The 19,526-nt window shown below is 40.4% G+C and overlaps 1 protein-coding gene across 2 annotated transcripts in view; it reads right to left on the bottom strand.

Moving 5' to 3' along the window:
* Window positions 1-19,526, bottom strand: part of GK5 (glycerol kinase 5) — a 76,066-nt gene that overhangs the window by 40,211 nt on the left and 16,329 nt on the right. For both annotated transcript variants that reach the window (XM_029214347.1, XM_029214346.1), the window contains exon 4: window positions 4,227-4,320. In XM_029214347.1, the coding sequence (XP_029070180.1) occupies window positions 4,227-4,320 (94 nt within the window). The remainder of the gene's footprint in view (window positions 1-4,226; window positions 4,321-19,526) is intronic.

Genomic DNA, 19,526 nt, shown 5'->3' with positions numbered 1-19,526 from the left:
TTTAGCAAACACTAGAGGCTCAAGTACGTATAAAAGTCTTTTAAAAATAACTATTTTCTACCTCTTTACCTATTTTTAACTATGGAAGTAAAGGTAGAGAGTCAAGGGAGAAGGCTATTTTTCTATTAGAAATATATTTTTAATCAAGTTAGCATTAACTCAGAAGGGAAGCTCCCCCTACACATTAAGTGCTTAAAATTTGGGATAAGAGATTTTATTTAATACTATTTATATTTATCTAATGATTGAAGATGAAACATACAGTTTTCAATTTACTTTTTCGTATGCAAAACCTTTAGCTGAAAAAAAAAAAGCCTTATACAGAAAACTAGCATTGAGTTTTAAGGTTTGTAAGACATAATAAAAAAACCCAAAAAACCACAACAAAATAAACCCTTAACCTGCTACCTAACTAGAAGGATGCAGATGGACAATTCAACTTCTGAAACTGATGTTGGACAAAACATTCATTTATAGAGAATTTACCTACTTTATGCATTTTTTCCTATTATTCCCACCCCTCCCCAAAATAAATGGAAAGATTTTGGTTTATTTATTTAAAATAGAAATAAATTTATTTTTCTTTCATTTTTAGCATAATGCATCAATCAAGAAATGTGTAGACTCAGTTCTCTCTACATTTCAGTTTTGTCCTTATTTTTTGTTTTTGAACAATGAGGCTCATTTTAATTTTTTTCACCTTGTTTTCTTTTTGGTGAAAACATTTATGCTCTACTCCCTTAGCAAATTTCAGTTATACGGTACAGTATTATGAACTAGTCACCATATTATGCATTAGATCCCCAGACCTTATTCATCATTATAACTGAAAGTCTGTATCCTCCTTTTCACCCTGTTCAGTACTCAAACCTTCTGCACTTCCTTATATTTTACATTACTTATTAAATATAAGACCTTTTCAAAGTATTTAAGGTGAACACCCAGAATCCTTCTTCTGATGTGTTATATGTTAAGAAACATTTCGAACTGAAATGAGTTCTTCTTCCATAAGCAACTATACTTTTCCATATAAAAACTTAGATTTAGGATCCTTCAGGGATCTTCTGTTAAAATGCAGATACTTTGGCAGGGGCACAAAAAAAGTACTAAGAGTTCTAATACCTGCACTTTTTGTCAACATGTGAACGAGGAACACTTTTGTTCATATATTTAACAAATATTTATTGAGTACCTTCCATGTACCAAGAAGTGCGCTAGGTCCTGAGAAAACAGAGTGAACAAGAGGCAGAATCCCTGCCTTCTTGAAATTTACATTCTAGTGGGAAGAGACAGACAAATACGTAATCAAATCAATAAATGAGATAATCTAAGAAGACACTGGTTGTAAGATGAACCACTATTTAACGTACTAGCAAAAAAGTAAAAAATCCTGCTAGTTAAATTATGACATAGTTGTAAGATATAAATTATGGTTAAAATGACCAAAAAACCCCTGATGATTAAAAAATGTATCCTAGTTAAAAATCATCCTTTTCAAAATTGGAAAAAAAATGTATGTCTTACAACTCATACATTGCTGGTGGGAATGCAAATGGTACAACCACTTGGGAAAAAGTATGGCAGTTTCTTACAAAATAAAACATGCAGTTACCCTATAACCTAGCAATCATCCTATTGGGGTATTTATCTCAGAGAAATGAAAACTTATGTTCACATAAAATTCCATAAACAAATGTTCATAACAGCTTTATTTGTCATAGCCCAAAACTGGAATTAGCACAGATGTCCCTCAACAGGTGGTACATCTGTACCACTGAATACAACTCAGCAATACAGAGGAAACAAGCTATTGATACATGTAACAACCTGCATTCTCCAGAGAATCATACTAAGTGAAAAAAGCAAATCAAAAACATGTTTTATGCTGCATGATTCCACATATATAACATTTTTGAAATGAGAAAAATGTGTAATGGAGGACAGATTAGTGGTTGCAAGGAGCTAGGGATGGGAGAGGGTGGGGAGGTACACAGGAGAGTGGTGAATGTGGTTATGAAAAGCAACATGAGGGAGGGATCCTTGTAGTGATGGAACAGTTCCGCGTCTGTTCATCATCCTTGTGGTGACAGATACGTGAACATATGGAGAAAACTGTACAGAAACTAAAACACATACACATACCTACAGATGGAACTGAGTACAAGTAAAACTGGGGAAATCTGAATAAGATCTATGGATTATATTAATGTCAATATCCTGGTTGTAACATTATGCTATAGTTTTGTAAAATGTTACCCCTGGGAGAAACTGCAAAGCCTGTAAAGGATCTCTATTATTTCTTTCAACTGCATGTGAATCTACAATGACCTCAATTAAAACTTCAATTAAGAAATGTACACCTCAGAGTCTCTGAAATTTGATGAGTGCTGTGAAAGAAATAAAGGACAGTAATAGAGATCGGATTGGGGGGGTGAGGAGTGCTACTATGAATAGGATGGCAGAGAAGGGCTCCCACAGAGGAGGTGGTGGTGAGGCTGCGCCCTGAAGGATGAGAAGGATCCAGCCATGGTGGCAGAGAGAGCCCCTTGCAGATACAAGGGCCTTCAGGTAAGAAAGGGCTTGAGGGCTGACAAAGCTGGAGCCTAATCCTTAGCAGCTTCAGGGAGAGAGGGGTCTGGGAAGGGGTCAGAGCTGGAGACAGGATCAAACTCTGATAAGGAGTTGGGACTTTTATGCTAAAAGCAAAGAGAAGCCTTAGCAACCAACAGGCAAGAATCAGAACAGTGAGAGGAAGCATGGGTGCCTGGCGTGACTGGAGGAAACTGTGGTTCCAGGAGATTGCCACCACGCCCCAATTACTTCACCACTTTGCCTGTGGGTAGCCTTGGCTAAACGCATGACCTTGGTGCCCGCTCTGGCACATCCTCCCTAAACATTTCCAAGAACCTGAGTCAACAGACCATAAGCATCTGGAAAAGGATGATTATAGGGTAGGGTTCCTTCACTGGCAGGACCAGCTCTGCAATTTTGTGTGCTAAACTCCATGAGTCTGTTTGTGTGCATTTCTCTGCTAAGAGAGGTCAAAATTTATATCATATACCTGTTCAATATCAAGTAGACAAGTGCTTTAAATGCTCAGTTTTGTGCTTGATGTCAGTTTTTCATCACGATTTGAGATCTGGGGCTTATACTACAGAAATAAATGTTTTCACAATTTATTTTAAAAGGAATAAAAGTTTTATTAAACACCTCACTGACTAACTTAAGGAACATCCAATGACTTGACCTATTAAAAACTAAAATTATATATTAAAGTATAACACTGCACATTATAAATAGTATAATTTTAAATTATATCATTCAAAGTTCACAATATTTCCTTAAAACCACTTTCAATTCTCTTACTCTATCTTTCCCATGAACAGCACCTCTCAGTATTCAGCCTCACAAGTTATTAAAGCAAGGTGCATTTTTACATATTAAACTAACAAAAAAGATCATTGTGGGTGGGCCTATGGCAGATTTGTTTCACTCATGCATCGCTGTCATATTCTATAATGTATTCAAGTTTGTTTTCATATAAAATTAATGTCTCCGAACACCTATCAAGGAAAACTGATGCTGCAGACACTCCCCATGCACCACCTGGTACGGGCAGCCTAACTGAGAAGGCATTTAACTGTGTGGCATTAGAAGCGTTCAAACAATCAATATGCAATATTGATTGTAAGACCAAATATTGCAGGTTTCAACATATTTGAGGAGCTGGAAAATTGTCTCGCTCTTTAACTCCGTAGTCTCACACTTCAGAGTGAGATGCTACTACGGCTGTCACTGTAGTCAGCATCATCGTCTGCCAGGCGTCACGGTGAAAGCTTGTGGCAGTCTATCTCAACGTCCATTAACCATTTTTATAGCAAAAGATGATAAAACCTGGACATAGTCTGTACCTTTTCTGGACATAGTCTGTTTTTTTTTCAATTTCTCCAGGAATGGAAATGAATTCTCACTAACTTGTGAACCTCTGGTCCCCCCCAAACCTCCTCATCACTTCCTGATGTGCAGCTGTTAAGGACTTCGGTCCACCAGCACGCTCTTGGGTGACTACTGTTAAATTTCACTGGGGTGGGGAGTGTGCATGTGTGTATTTTCTGCTTAATGTCCTAAGACATCATCAGTAGATGATACAATTCTGCCTACGGCTAAAGGACATTTACAGGAAAAAACAGCAACAACCAAATCACCGAACGTAAGAAAAAGATTACCTTCATTAAAAGAGAACTATTCCAAGATTTTACAAGTTCAATAGCTCTTAGGTCTTGCCAACTAATGAAGTTGTGGAAATGCTTTCCCGTTTTCCTAAGAAAAATGGAAACAGTATTTTGAGACTCAATATAAATCAGAGACTATATTATATAAAAGATCTGTCACAAGAGAAAACAAAATTAGAAGCCAAACTGTAATTTCAACATATGATTTAATTAATTGGGGCTTTCTGAATGCCTTCTTCTCTTTGATTTGATAAATTGAACACACTTTGTAACAATTATGTGATGTACAGTATAAAATTTGAGATCAGATTCTATCCAAAAAATCTTCTTTTTGAGGCATTACAATGTATACACTTCCAAAAACAAAACTGATGAAAAGCCTTCAAAGACTTGCTCATACAATTTTAAAAGCAAGATAAAGAAGCCAATACTTTCTCTTTTCATTGTACTTATTTTAATATACACAATCAGATAAAAACTTCTGTACCTACAGAACAGCTAAAATGTAGCCTGAGCCTGTTTTTTTTCTTTATAAGTTTATTTTTGGCTGCGTTGGGTCTTTGTTGCTACACATGGGCTTTCTCTAGTTGCAGCAAGTGGGGGCTATTCTTCGTTGTGGTGCACCGGCTTCTCATTGTGATGGCTTCTCTTTTTGCAGAGCACAGGCTGTAGGTGCGCGGGCTTCAATAGTTGTGGCATGTGGGCTTCAGTAGTTGTGGCATGCGGGCTCAGTAGTTGTGGCTTGCGGGGTCTAGAGCACAGGCTCAGTAGTTGTGGCGCACGGGCTTAGTTGCTCCGCGGCATGTAGGATCTTCCCGGACCAGGGTTCAAACCCGTGTCCCCTGCATTGGCAGGCGGACTCTCAACCACTGCGCCACCAGGGAAGTCCCCTATGTTTAGTTTCTGAGGAACTGCCAAACCGTTTTCCACAGCAGCTGCACCATTTGACATTCCAGCAACCAGTATGTAAGAGTTCCAATTTTTCAATATCCTCACCAACACTTGTTAGTTTACATTTAAAAAATTATAGCCATCCTGGGAGATGTGAAGTGGTATCTCATTGTGCTTTTGATTTGCATTTCCTCAATGACTAATGATATTGAGCACCTTTTCATGTGCTAGTTGACCATTTGAATATTATTTAAACCCTTTTTCCATTTATGAATTAGGTTTAGGCTTTGGTGTTGTTGCTGAGCTGTCAGAGTTATTTATATTCTCTAGATATTAATTCTTTATCAAATATATGATTTGCAAATATTTTCTCCCATTTTATGAGTTTTCACTTACTTTAAAGTGTCCTTTTTTTTTTCTTTCTGTTTTTCACCTTTATTAATGGGATCACAGCATTCACATACATCATGAATACGGTACATCTTTTTCCTTTAGTGATCCAAACGATCACGATTATCATTACGACAAATCAGAGAAGTGATTCTCCTATTGTTATTTTTTAATATATTTATTTATTTATTTATTTATTATTATTTTTGGCTGCGTTGGGTCTTAGTTGCTGTGCGCAGGCTTTCTCTAGTTGCAACAAGCAGGGTCTACTCTTCGTTGCGGTGCGCGGGCTTCTCACTGCGGTGGCTTCTCTTGTTGTGGAGCACGGGCTTTAGGCACGTGGGCTCAGTAGTTGTGGCTTGCGGGCTCCAGAGCACAGGCTCAGCAGTTGTGGCGCACTGGCTTAGCTGCTCCGCAGCATGTGGGATCTTCCCGAACTGGGTCTCGAACCTGTGTCCCCTGCACTGGTAGGTGGATTCTTAACCACTGTGCCACAGGGAAGTTCCTCTCCTATTGTTTTAGTCCTCCATCTTAAATTACAAACCAAACATACCAAGACACATACCTTCCATATTACATGCTTCAGTCAGTTTTCAGATATCTAACTGTAGATTTAAGATATCAATGGCTATAAATTTTTTCAGACTTTTTTTTTTTTTTTTTTTTTGAGGTACACGGGCCTCTCATTGTTGTGGCCTCTCCTGTTGCGGAGCACAGGCTCCGGACGCGCAGGCTCAGCGGCCATGGCTCACGGGCCCAGCCGCTCCATGGCATGCGGGATCCTCCCGGACCGGGGCACGAACCCATGTCCCCTGCATTGGCAGGCGGACTGTCTACCACTGCGCCACCAGGGAAGCCCTCAGACATTTTAAAAATGCAAATTATACATTATGTCAAAATAATTTCAGCATGACTTTATTTCTTATTATTCTGTACTAAATTTAGGGCTCTTCTCAGTTTCTACTTTGGACAGTCCCAATAGTTAAGAAAATTAAAGAAAAATTACTCATCATAAATAGAAGAAAATATCTTGATAGTATTCTTTGATGCACAAAAGTTTTTAATTTTGATAAAATTCAACTTACCTATTTTTTTCATTTGTTAGCTGCACTTTTTCTTTTTTTAAAAAATCTTATTTTGGCCGTGCAGCATGCGGAATCTTAGTTCCCCGACCAGGGATCGAACCTGCACCCCCTTCTCTGGAAGCGCAAAATCTCAACCACTGGACTGCCAGGGAAGTCCCTGTTAGCTGGATTTTTTATATCATTTAAGAAGTCATTGCTGGGGCTTCCCTGGTGGCACAGTGGTTGGGAATCTGCCTGCCAATGTGGGAGACGCAGGTTCGAGCCCTGGTCTGGGAGGATGCCACATGCCGCTGAGCAGCTGGGCCCATGAGCCACAACTATTGAGCCTGTGCTCTGAAGCCGGCAAGCCACAACTACTGAGCCTGCACTCTTTGAGCCCGTGAGCCACAACTACTGAAGCCTGTGCTCCTAGAGCCCGTGCTCCGCAATGAGAAGCCACAGCAATGAGAAGCCCATACACTGCAACGAAGAGTAGCCCCCGCTCGCCGCAACTAGAGAAAGCCCACGGGGCAGCAATGAAGACCCGACGCAGCCAAAAATAAAATAAATTAAAAAAAAAGTCATTGCTAAATCCACAGTAATGAAGATTTCCTCTGTTTTCTTCTAAGAGTTTTATAGTTTTCTGTTTTAAAGTTAGTGTTTTATCCATTTTTTTAAGTTAATTTTTGTATGTGGTATATGGTAAGAGTCCAACTTCTTCCTTTTGCAAGTGGATGTCCAGTTTTCTCAGCATTATTTGTTGAAGAGACTGTTCTTTCCCTATTGTCTGGTCATGGCTCCCTGGTATAAAACCAAGTGACCACAGTATTAGTTTTCTTGGATTGCCATAACAAAGGTCACAAATTGGGTGACTAAAACAATAGCAATGTATTGTCTCACGGTTCTGGAGGCTAGAAGTCCAAAATCATGGTGTTGGCAGGGCCGTCCTCCCTCTGAAACCTGTAAGGGGATCCTCCCTTGCCTGGGAGGATCTGGTAGTTTGCAGCGATCTTTCCTTCACATGGTGTTCTCCCTGTGTCTGTCTTCACATGGCAGTCTTCATATGAGGAAACCAGTCATATTTGATGAGGAGTCCACCTCACCCTGCATTATGATCTCATCCTAATTTAAATAATTACATCTGCAATGACCCTATTTCCAAAGGTTACGTTTTGAGGCACTGCTGTTGAGTTATTTCCCCAAAATCTCCTTCGCTCCTAAGTGTGAGATTACTAAGTCAAAGAGTAAGACAATTTTCCAGCTCCTCAAATGTGATGAAACCTGCAATATTTGCTGTTATAATCAATATTGCATATTGATTGTTTTAACACTTTTAATGCCACACAGTTAAATGCCTTCTCAGCTAGGCTGCCCCTTCCAGATGGTGCATGGGCAGTGTTTGGAACAACAGGTTTCCTTAATAAGTATTTGGAGACATTAATTTTAGATGAAAGCGAACATGAATATATTATAGAATATGAGAGTAATGCATGAGTGAAACAAATCTGTCATAATCTCACACACATTGATTTTTCTTTTTGTTAGATTAAGGTATAAAAATGCACCTTGCTTTAATAACTTGTGAGGTTGAATACTGGGAGGTGCCGTTTAAAGGAAAGACAGAGTAATTAAGGGAGTTGAAAAGCTTTTAAGGAAAGGCATGAATCCTGAACTGTATGGTTTTATACAGTTTTTGTAATGTGTAGTATTATACCTTAATGTATAGTTTCAGTTTTTAACAGATAAATTCAAACATTCCTTAAGTTGACTAATTACTTAACTCAGGTAAGTGAGATTTTTTCAAGTTTTATTCCTTTGAAAATAAGTGTAATAACTCTAGAAATCTGCTTTTCCCACTCCTCAGGGATTGCCATTTCTTCCTGGCTGAGGGCTGTCAATTTGTGACTTTTCCGAACGACTTTGGCAAAGTATGTATTCCTTGTTGGTGTGTGGTCGCTGAAGTTTCTGAAACGTCTGTTATGTTTTCTCTGTGATCGGCTAGTGATCTGACGAACATTTTCTAAAATGTGTGGCCTCGCAAACCCCCAAAAGATACTGGCCCTTTAAATCTTCCAACAGACGCTGCCAAAGGAAGCAGCTGCAGCTGAGAGGGCCAGAACCTAGGTAAGCATCTGTGCCAATTCTTCAGGGCATTGCAAAATCTACCAAAGTACATAGGCCCACATTTTGGTAGGACAAAGTTCTCAGCCCTCATTCCTGGAATGTGGGCCGCTTTCCCCACATGTGCAGTAGGGCTGAAGAATGCAGGCTGGTGGCTGGTTTGCACATGTCCTCTCTTACCCAAGGATAGCAGCCTCTACCTTTATCCAGCAGTCCCCTAGCTGTTATAAGGTCGGATCAGGTTCCAGAGTTCTGAAAGAGCTTATTCCAATCTCTCCAAATCAACAATTGCTTTGGTGGAGGGACCAACCCCTATAGCTTCCCACTCCACTATTTTGGTGATGTCACTCTCTACCCCTTGGCTTACAAGTTAACTATGTACCTTTTCAATACCTAATCTGGGATTAATCTAACTTTCTTCTGGGTTCACTTTCAATGTCAGAACCATTGAGAGGAGTTGGAGGAAAGTCCCATAGCCTTGTGAATTGGTACCATACCTATGAGATACAAGCTCGTCTGCTCTCTCAAAGTCACTTAAAATGATGAAAGTCTCTCTCTTGTCCCTAATTAGTTTCCTCTCCATTCCCCACCAATGGCACATCTAACTTTTCACTAGATTTCTCAAGCCCTAGGCCACCACTTGCCTCCTGTTTCTCAAGGGAAGTAAGGACACAGGAAATGACTTTCCTCAACTCTCTACTCCTCCAGCTACACCTACAGCGATAGTGCATCTCACTCTTGGGTCAGAGGAGAAGCTTTCCCTCTCCAAGTCTAAGGCTGGCACCTCCACCTGTACTCTCTTTATCCATGCCTTCCTGTCTCTTCTATCACTTCATTTCGCAAACATTCCTGCAACTGTCTTCTCTAAACTTGCTTAAATCTCCCCATATTTGACCCACGATACCTCCCCACCCAACTAAGCCCTCTCAGTTTCCATATCAATTCCTACTACCTCAACTACATACAATTCAAATGCAATTTAGATTCCCAATCATTCATGAAAATTACATTCACTACGTTCATCAATGTAGTTATTTATTTATTTAGTATTGCTTTCTTTCTTTTTTTTTTTTTTTTTTTGGCCGAGTGGCTTGCGGGATCTTAGTTCCCTGACCAGGGATTGAACCCTCACCCTCAGCAGTGAAAGCGCCAAGTCCACCGGATCTCTGAGGACTTTCTTCGTTGTGGTGCGCAGGCTCCTCGTTGTGGTGGCTTCTCTTGTTGCGGAGCACAGGCTCTAGGCGCGTGGGCTTCAGTAGTTGCAGCACGCAGACTCAGTAGTTGTGGCTCGCAGGCTCAGTAGTTGTGGTGCACGGACTTAGTTGCTCCATGGCATGTGGGATCTTCCTGGACCAGGGTCTCAAACCCGTGTCCCCTGCATTGGCAGGTGGATTCTTAACCACTGTGCCACCAGGGAAGTCCTGAGGTGTCTTTTTGATATGAGATCAGAGACCTGAATAAGCAACAGCTTTCAAAGAGACTTCCAGTTTCAGCCTCACTCCCCTCAAACCCACTGTCCATGCTGCTTTAAGAATACTCTTTCTAAAATATAAATTTGGTCACACTGCTCTCCTGCTTAACAGCTTTTGAGTTTCCCACTGCTTATAAGGGGTAAACTCTTTACCACAACCAATGGCCTTCTCTGGTCTGGGTCCCTGCCTTCCTCTCCAGGTTCATCGCAATCAAAGCCTTGAGTGCCTACTATGTGCCAGGTACTGTTCTCGGTGTGAAGGACCCTGTGAGGACAGGGCAGATGAAAGTCCCAACACTCATGGAACTTCTTAATTCTATGGGAGAGATGTAATTTTTAAAATGTGTAAACAAGTAAATAAAAATTTTAGACATGAAGTGATTTTAGATATGAAAAATTTTAGTGATGAGTGATAGGAAGAAAATAAAATGGTAAAGTCACAGGTAAATAAAATGGTCAGGGAAGGCCCCTTGGAAGAAGTGATCTTTGAGGTGAGCTCCAAATGATGAGGAAGGGAAGATCTTGGGTAACAGAGCTCCAGGCAGGAGGAGCAGCAGGCACAAAGCTCGAAGGCAGGAATCGGTGGAGAGCGTTCAAGAAGCAGGCCGCGGGGTGGCTGCAGCACAGAGCATAGCAGGAGGGTCGGTCAGAGATGAGGTTAGAGTCAGGAAGGAGTGAGAACACTTGGGTGTGGTGCCTTCCCGATGTCACTGCTTGAATTCCAGAGCCCTTTATCTTGTTTATTTTTAGTTTTTTTGGCTGCACTGCACAGCTTGCAGGATCTTAGTTTCCCAACAAGAGACTGGACCGCGTCCTCAGCAGTGAAAGCACGGAGTCCTAACCACTGGGCCGCCAGGGAACTCCTTCCAGAGTCCTTTAGATGCTTCAGACGCACCATGCTCTTGCATCTCCCGCCTCTGCCAGTGGTTTGTTCTCTCCACTAAGGGAACTCCTACTCATCCTTCGAGACTTGGCTCTGTGAAACGTTCCCTAACTCCCACTTCTAGGCTATTCAGTCACCCCCTCCGGCTCCCTCATTAAGGTATAAAGCAGTCCTGCAGAGCAGACGTCTGTCAGCTGCACCCTCACTATGTACACGTCTGTATCTAACACTAGACTGTGAGCCTCCTGAGGGAACAGTGAATTCACTTTCAGATTCTCACCACCTAGCCCAGATACAAAAGAGGTATTTGATTGATAAATGAATAAACGCTGCTCTGCTAATGAGAACTATCAGACTGGGTTTGTCAGAAATGAAATCTATTGATATATGATTCTTTGGAGCCATTCTACAACAGCATCTACTTACATACTTAAATCCGATGTTTTCACTGGTTCATCAAATATTTATACAGCAATTTCTGCCAGAAGCTGGGGATACAGCTGTGAACAGAGACATGGCATCGTTGCCCTTATGAATATATTTTCTACCAGGGAAGTCAAACAAATAATCAATTACTCAGTTGCTTACTTACAAAAGGAACAAGTCCATGAAGGGTACCATGGGTGTCTTAACGGGGAGACTCTACCTTGTCTGGGAGGTCAGGAAAGCCTTCTTTGAAAAGTGACAACAGAACTGAGCTCCAAAGGGTAAGTAGGAATAAACAAGGAGGGTGAACATTCCCAACAAAATGTATTATATGTCCAAAGGTGCTAAGGCAGGATGGGGCATGATGTGTTAAAGGCTGGTGTAGCTGAAGAACAAAAAGGGGAGAAGATCACAAAGTGAATGTGGCATCATTAACTCGTAACATGAAGATGATATATAATGCTGATCTCAAGTAATAGCCCATGTTTTAACATTCACTTGTGGTGACTTACGTTTGTTTTAGCTCTATCAACAGTAAAAGGAAAAAGAGAGGGAAAACAAGAATGCAGTATTGTAAATGAACTGTCTTAAACCTCTCTAACACAGTGTACCATTCTTGGCTCTGAATCTATTTTGTGCCATAAATAATTGCTAAGAACCATTAACACAAGTAGCAAGTGCCACAGTGAAAGATATATTTGGTGCTGAGTGAATGCAGACTAATTTAGATACTTGCATTATGAGACTGTAAATTCCTGGAGGGCTGCTGTTCTGATGCATCTTTATATTCAAATCAGCAACTAGCACAATGCCTTACTTGCGATGAGCCCTCAAACAGTTACCAAGTGTATCCCGGTGCAGGGACTCATGGCTTATACTACTAATTGGCACACACCCTGATCTGAGGTTAGTTGGCAGAAGCCTCCCTGAGAGACACAGTGTCAGAAGAAAGAAAACAACTCAAGATATTTTTTTTAGAACAAAGTGAATTTAAAACAACCAAAATGGAGGAGTTATCATTTACAGTTGTTTTAGAAAACAGGCTAAACACAACCACTGATCAAATATGTTGAAAAAAATTTTAACCTGAAGCATATGAAGAAAACTCAAGGACTGAAAAGAGTTAAAAAAAAAAAAAAGAGTTTCGGCGAATAGGCAGAAGATGGCAGAGTAGAAGGACATGTGCTCACTCCCTCTTGTGAGAGCACCAGAATCACAACTAACTGCTGAACAATCATCGACAGGAAGACACTGGAACTCACCAAAAAAGATACCCCACATCCAAAGAAAAAGGAGAAGCCACAATGAAATGGTACAAGGGGCGCAATCCCCATAAAATCAAATCCCATAACCGCTGGGTGGGTGACTCACAAACTGGAGAACAATTATACCACAGAAGTTCACCCACTGGAGTAAAGGTTCTGAGTCCCATGTCAGGCTTCCCAACCTGGTGGTCCAGCAATGGGAGGAGGAATTCCCAGAGAATCAGACTTTGAAGGCTAGCGGGATTTGATTGCAGGACTTTGACAGGACTGGGGGAAACAGAGACTCCACTCTTGGAGGGCACGCACAAAGTAGTGTGCCCAGCGGGACCCAGGGGAAGGAGCAGTGACCCCAAGGGAGACTGAACCAGACCTACCTGCTGGTGGTGCAGGGTCTCCTGCAGAGGCGGGGTGTGGCTGTGGCTCACCACGGGGACAAGGACACTGGCAGCAGAAGTTCTGGGAAGTACTCCTTGGCCTGAGCCCTCCTGGAGTCCGCCATTAGCCCCTCCAAAGAGCCTGTAGGCTCCAGTGCTGGGTCACCTCAGGCCAAACAACCAACAGCGAGGGAACTCAGCCCCATCCATCATCAGACAGAAGATTAAAGTTTTACTGAGCTCTGCCCACCAGAGCAACACCCAGCTCTACCCACCAACAGTCCCTCCCATCAGGAAGCTTGCACAAGGCTCTTAGATAGCCTTTTTCACCAGACTACAATCCTGCAGCCTGTGGAACGAAAACGACATTCATAGAAAGGCAGATAAATGAAAAGGCAGAGGACTATGTACCAGAACAAGATAAAACCCCAGAAAAACAACTAAATGAAGTGGAGATAGGCAACATTCCAGAAAAAGAATTCAGAATAATGACAGTGAAGATGATCCAGGACCTTGGAAAAAGAATGGAGGTAAAGGTCGAGAAGATGCAAAAAATGTTTAACAAAGACGTAGAAGAATTAAAGAACAAACAAACAGAGATGAACAATACAATAACTCAAATGAAAAACACTAGAAGGACTCAATAGCAGAATAACTGGGGTAGAAGAACAGATAAGTGACCTGGAAGACAGAATGGTGGAATTCACTGCCACGGAACAGAATAAAGAAAAAAGAATGAAAAGAAATGAAGACAGCCTAAGAGACCTCTGGGACAATATTAAATGCACCAATGTTCCCATTATAGGGGTCCCAGAAGGAGAAGCGAGAGAGAAAGGACCCAAGAAAATATATGAAGAGATTATAGTCGAAAACTTTCCTAACATGGGAAAGGAAACAGCCACCCAAGTCCAGAAAGCACAGAGAGCCCCAGGCAGGATAAACCCAAGGAGAAACAAACCAAGACACAGAGTAATCAAATTGACAAAAACTAAAGACAAAGAAAATTATTAAAAGCAGCAAGGGAAAAATGACAACATACAAGGGAACTCCCATAAGGTTGACGGCTGATTTCTCAGCAGAAACTCTACAAGCCATAAGGGAGTGGCACAATATTTTTAAAGTGATGAAAGGGAAGAACCTACAACCAAGATTACTCTACCCGGCAAAGATCTCATTCAGATTTGACAGAGAAGTCAAAAGCTTTAGAGACAAGCAAAAGCTAACAGAATTCAGCACCACGAAACCAACCCTACAACAAATGCTAAAGGAACTTCTCTAAGTGGGAAACACAAGAGAAGAAAAGGACCTACAAAAACAAACCCAGGGCTTCCCTGGTGGTGCAGTGGTTGAGAGTCCGCCTGGCGTTGCAGGGGACACGGGTTTGTGCCCCCGTCTGGGAAGATCCCACATGCCGTGGAGCGGTTAGGCCCGTGAGCCATGGCCACTAAGCCTGCACGTCTGGAGCCTGTGCTCCGCAATGGAAGAGGCCACAACAGTGAGAGGCCCACGTACCGCAAAAAAAAAAAACAAAAAAAAAAACCCAAAAAAACCCAAAACAATTAAGAAAATGGTCCTAGGAACATACATATTGATAATTACCTTAAATGTGAATGGATTAAATGCTCCAACCAAAAGACACAGGCTAGCTGAATGGATACAAAAACAAGACCCATATATATGCTGTCTACAAGAGACCACTTCAGACCTAGGGACACATACAGACTGAGAGTGAGGGGATGGAAAAAGATATTCCATGCAAATGGAAATCAAAAGAAAGCTGGAGCAGCAATACTCATATCAGATAAAATAGACTTTAAAATAAAGAATATTACGGGATAGAAGGAAGGACACTACATAATGATCAAGGGATTAATCCAAGAAGAAGATATAACAATTATAAATATATATGGACCCAACATAGGAGCACCCCAATACATAAGGCAAATGCTAACAGCTATAAAAGAGGAAATCGACAGCAACACAATAATAGTGGGGGATTTTACCACCTCACTTACACCAATGGACAGATCACCCAGATAGAAAATTTAAAAGGAAACATAAGCTTTAAATGACACAATAGACCAAATAGATTTAATCAATATTTCTAGAACATTCCATCCGAAAACAGCAGATTACATTTTCTTCTCAAGTGCACACGGAACATTCTCCAGGATAGATCACATCTTGGATCACAAATCAAGCCTTGGTAAATTTAAGAAAACTGAAATCATATCAAGCATCTTTTCTGAGCACAACACTGTAAGATTGGAAATCAATTACAGGTGGAAAAAACGTAAAAAACACAAACACATGGAGATTAAACAATATATTACTAAATAACCAAGAAATCACTGAAGAAATCAAGGAGGAAATAAAAAAATACCCAGACACAAATGACAACAAAAACACAATGATCCAAAACCTATGGGGTGCAGCAAAAGCAGTTCTAAGAGGGAAATTTATAGCAATACAATCCTACCTCAAGAAACAAGAAAAATCTCAAATAAAGAATCTAACCTTACACCTAAAGCAATTAGAGAAAGAAGAACAAACAAAACCCAAAGTTAGTAGAAGGAAAGAAATCATAAAGATCAGAGCAGAAATAAATGAAATAGAAACAAAGAAAACAATAGCAAAGATCAATAAAACTAAAAGCTGGTTCTTTGAGAAAATAAACAAAATTGGTAAACCTTTAGTCAGACTCATCAAGAAAAAGAGGGAGAGGACTAAAGTCAATAAAATTATAAATGAAAAAGAAGTAACAACAGACACCACAGAAATACAAAGCATCCTAAGAGACTACTACAAGCAACTCTGTGCCAATAAAATGGACGACATGGAAGAAACAGACAAATTCTTAGAAAGGTATAACCTTCCAAGACTGAACCAGGAAGAAATAGAAAATATGAACAGACCAATCACAAGTAATGAAATTGAAACTGTGATTAAAAATCTTCCAACAAACAAAAGTCCAGGACCAGATGGCTTCACAGGTGAATTCTATCAAACATTTAGAAAAGAGCTAACACATATCCTTCTCAAACTCTTCCAAAAAATTGCAGAGGAACACTCCCAAACTCATTCTATGAGGTCACCATCACCCTGATACCAAAACCAGACAAAGATACTACAAAAAAAGAAAATTGCAGACCAATATCACTGATGAATATAGATGCAAAAATCCTCAACAAAATACTAGCAAACAGAATCCAACAATACATTAAAAGGATCATACACCATAATCAACTGGGATTTACCCCAGGGATGCAAGGATTCTTCAATATATGCACATCAATCAATGTGATACACCACATTAACAAACTGAAGAATAAAAACCATATGATCATCTCAATACATGCAGACAAGCTTTTGACAAAATTCAACACCCATTTATGATAAAAACTCTCCAGATAGTGGGCATAGAGGGAACCTACCTGAACATAATGAAGGCCATATATGACAAACCCACAGCAAACATCATTCTCAATGGTGAAAAACTGAAAGCGTTTCCTCTAAGATCAGGAACAAGACAAGGATGTCCACTCTTGCCACTATTATTCAACATAGTTTTGGAAGTCCTAGCCATGGCAATCAGAGAAGAAAAAGAAATAAAAGGAACACAAATTGAAAAAGAAGTAAAACTGTCACTGTTTGCAGATGACATGATACTGTATATAGAAAATCCTAAAGATGCCACCAGAAAACTATTAGAGCTAATCAATGAATTTGGTAAAGTTGCAGGATACAAAATTAAAGCACACAAATCTCTTGCATTCTATACACTAAGAATGAAATATCAGAAAGAGAAATTAAGGAAACAATCCCATTCACCACTGCAACAAAAAGAATAAAATACGTACGAATAAACCTACCTAAGGAGGTAAAAGATCTGTACTCAGAAAATCATAAGACACTGATGAAAGAAATCAAAGATGACACAAACAGATGGAGAGATATACCATGTTCTTGGATTGGAAGAATCAGTATTGTGAAAATGACTATACTACCCAAAGCAATCTACAGAATCAATGCAATCCCTATCAAATTACCAATGGCATTTTTTACAGAACTAGAACAAAAAATCTTAAAATTTGTATGAAGACACAAAAGACCCTGAATAGCCTAAGCAATCTTGAGGGAAAAAAACGGACTTGGAGGAGTCAGACTCTCTGACTTCAGACCATACTACAAAGTTACAGTAATCAAGACAATATGGTACTGGCACAAAACCAGAAATATAGATCAAAGGAACAGGATAAAAAGTCCAGAGATAAACCCATGCATCTATGATCAACTAATCTATGACAAAGGAGGCAGGGATATACAATGGAGAAAAGAGTCTCTTCAATAAGTGGTGCTGGGAAAACTGGACAGGTACACATAAAAGAATGAAATTAGAGCACTCCCTAACACCATACACAAAAGTAAACTGAAAATGGATTAAAGACCTAAATGTAAGACCGGACACTATAAAACTCTTAGAGGAAAACGTAGGAAGAACACTCTTTGACATAAATCACAGCAAGATCTTTTTGACCCACCTCCTAGAGTAATAGAAATAAAAACAAACAAACAAAAAGAGTTTTCTGGCATCTGAGGGGTGGGGGGGAACGAGGAGAAAAATAAAAAGAAAGTTCAGGGCTTCCCTGGTGGCGCAGTGGTTGAGAGTCTGCCTGCCGATGCAGGGGAGACGGGTTCGTGCCCCGGTCTGGGAGGATTCCACGTGCAGCGGAGCGGCTGGGCCCATGAGCCATGGCTGCTGAGCCTGCGCATCCGGAGCCTGTGCTCCGCAACGGGAGAGGCCACAACAGTGAGAGGCCCGTGTGCCGCAAAAAAAAAAAAAAGAAAGTTCAAAGTTTTAGACATCCTAACAGCAATTCTAAGGAAAACAAAGTTCCTATGGCCATGATGAATGAATGCACCATGGACGCTGGAGGAAAAAACAATGAGCTGGGAAGAGCAGGCACTGGCTGGGGCTGGATGAACAATATGTTATTCCACAGGGTCAAATCTGTCTCTCTTTTTCTCTCAACAGTGAGCAAGAGGACTTCCCTGGTGGTGCAGTGGTTAAGAATCCACCTGCCTATGCAGGGGACACGGGTTAGATCCCTGGTCCGGGAAGATCCCACACCAACTGAGCCCATGCACCACAACTACTGAGCCCACGTGTCACAACTACTGAGCCTGCATGCTACAACTACTGAAGCCCACATGCCCAGACCCTGAGCTCCACAACAAGAAAAGCCACTGCAATGAGAAGCTCGCGCACCGCAACAAAGAGCAGCCCCCACTCGCCACAACTAGAGAAAGCCTGTGCACAGCAACAAAGGCCCAATGCAGCTGAAAAAAAAAAAAAGAGTACCTAGGGAATTCCCTGGTGGTCCAGTTGTTAAGACTCTGTGCTTCCAATGCACGGGGTGTGGGTTCCATTCCTGGTTGGGGCACTAAGATCCCATATGTCCCACGGTGCAGCCAAAAAAAAAAAACAACAACACAACAACAAAACAAAACAAAACAAGAAAAAGGAAGAGTACCTCTCTGGAGGAAATGAGCCATGCCTGCCTAAACCTGTGGGATATCTCCATATTCACATGTCCCAAACCAAACACTTGATCATGTTTCCTTCTACCCACCCTCATCACCACCTAACTCATTCCTCCTCTTATATTCTCTATAATTTCTTTCACGTCCTCCCAAACATCAAGGCCAGAAATAGTGGTAAGTTAATTTTTTAAACTGAACTAATTTTTTTTAACTGAAGTATAGTTGACTTACAATATTATATTAGTTTTGGGTGTACAACATAGTAATTCAATATTTTTATAAAATATATGCCATAGAAAAATATAAAATATTGTCTATATCCCCTGTGCTGTACATAACATCCTTGTAACCTATTTATTTTACACCTGGTATTTTGTAGCTCTTCATCTCCTTCACCTATCTTGGCCCAACCCTGACACCTCTCCCCTCTGGTAACCACTAGTTTGTTCTCAGTATCTGTTCTGTTCTATTTGTTCATTTGTTTGTATATGTTTAATTTGTTCTGCATATTAAGTGAAACGCAGTATTTGTCTTTCTCTGTCTGACTTATTTCACCAAGTATAATACCCTCCAAGTCCACCCGTGTTGTTTCCAATGGCAAAATTTCATCCTTTTTTATGGCTGAGTAATAGTCTTATATATATATATATATATATATATATATATACACACACACATATATATATAGTCCTATGTTTCTATATATATAACACATCTTCTTTATCCTTCTATCTATTGATGGACACTTAGGTTGCTTCCATGTCATGGCCATTTTAAATAATGCTGCTATAAACACTGAGGTAAATATATCTTTTCAAATTAGTGTTTTCATCAGATAAATACCCAGGAGTAGAACGGCTAAATC

The sequence above is a fragment of the Monodon monoceros genome, unplaced genomic scaffold (assembly GCF_005190385.1).
Source record: "Monodon monoceros isolate NGI ecotype Baffin Bay Population unplaced genomic scaffold, NGI_Narwhal_1 Super_Scaffold_11, whole genome shotgun sequence".
NCBI classification, from domain to species: Eukaryota; Metazoa; Chordata; class Mammalia; order Artiodactyla; family Monodontidae; genus Monodon; species Monodon monoceros.
Note: the sequence above shows the minus strand (reverse complement) of the source record. Positions and strands in the feature narration are given on the sequence as shown.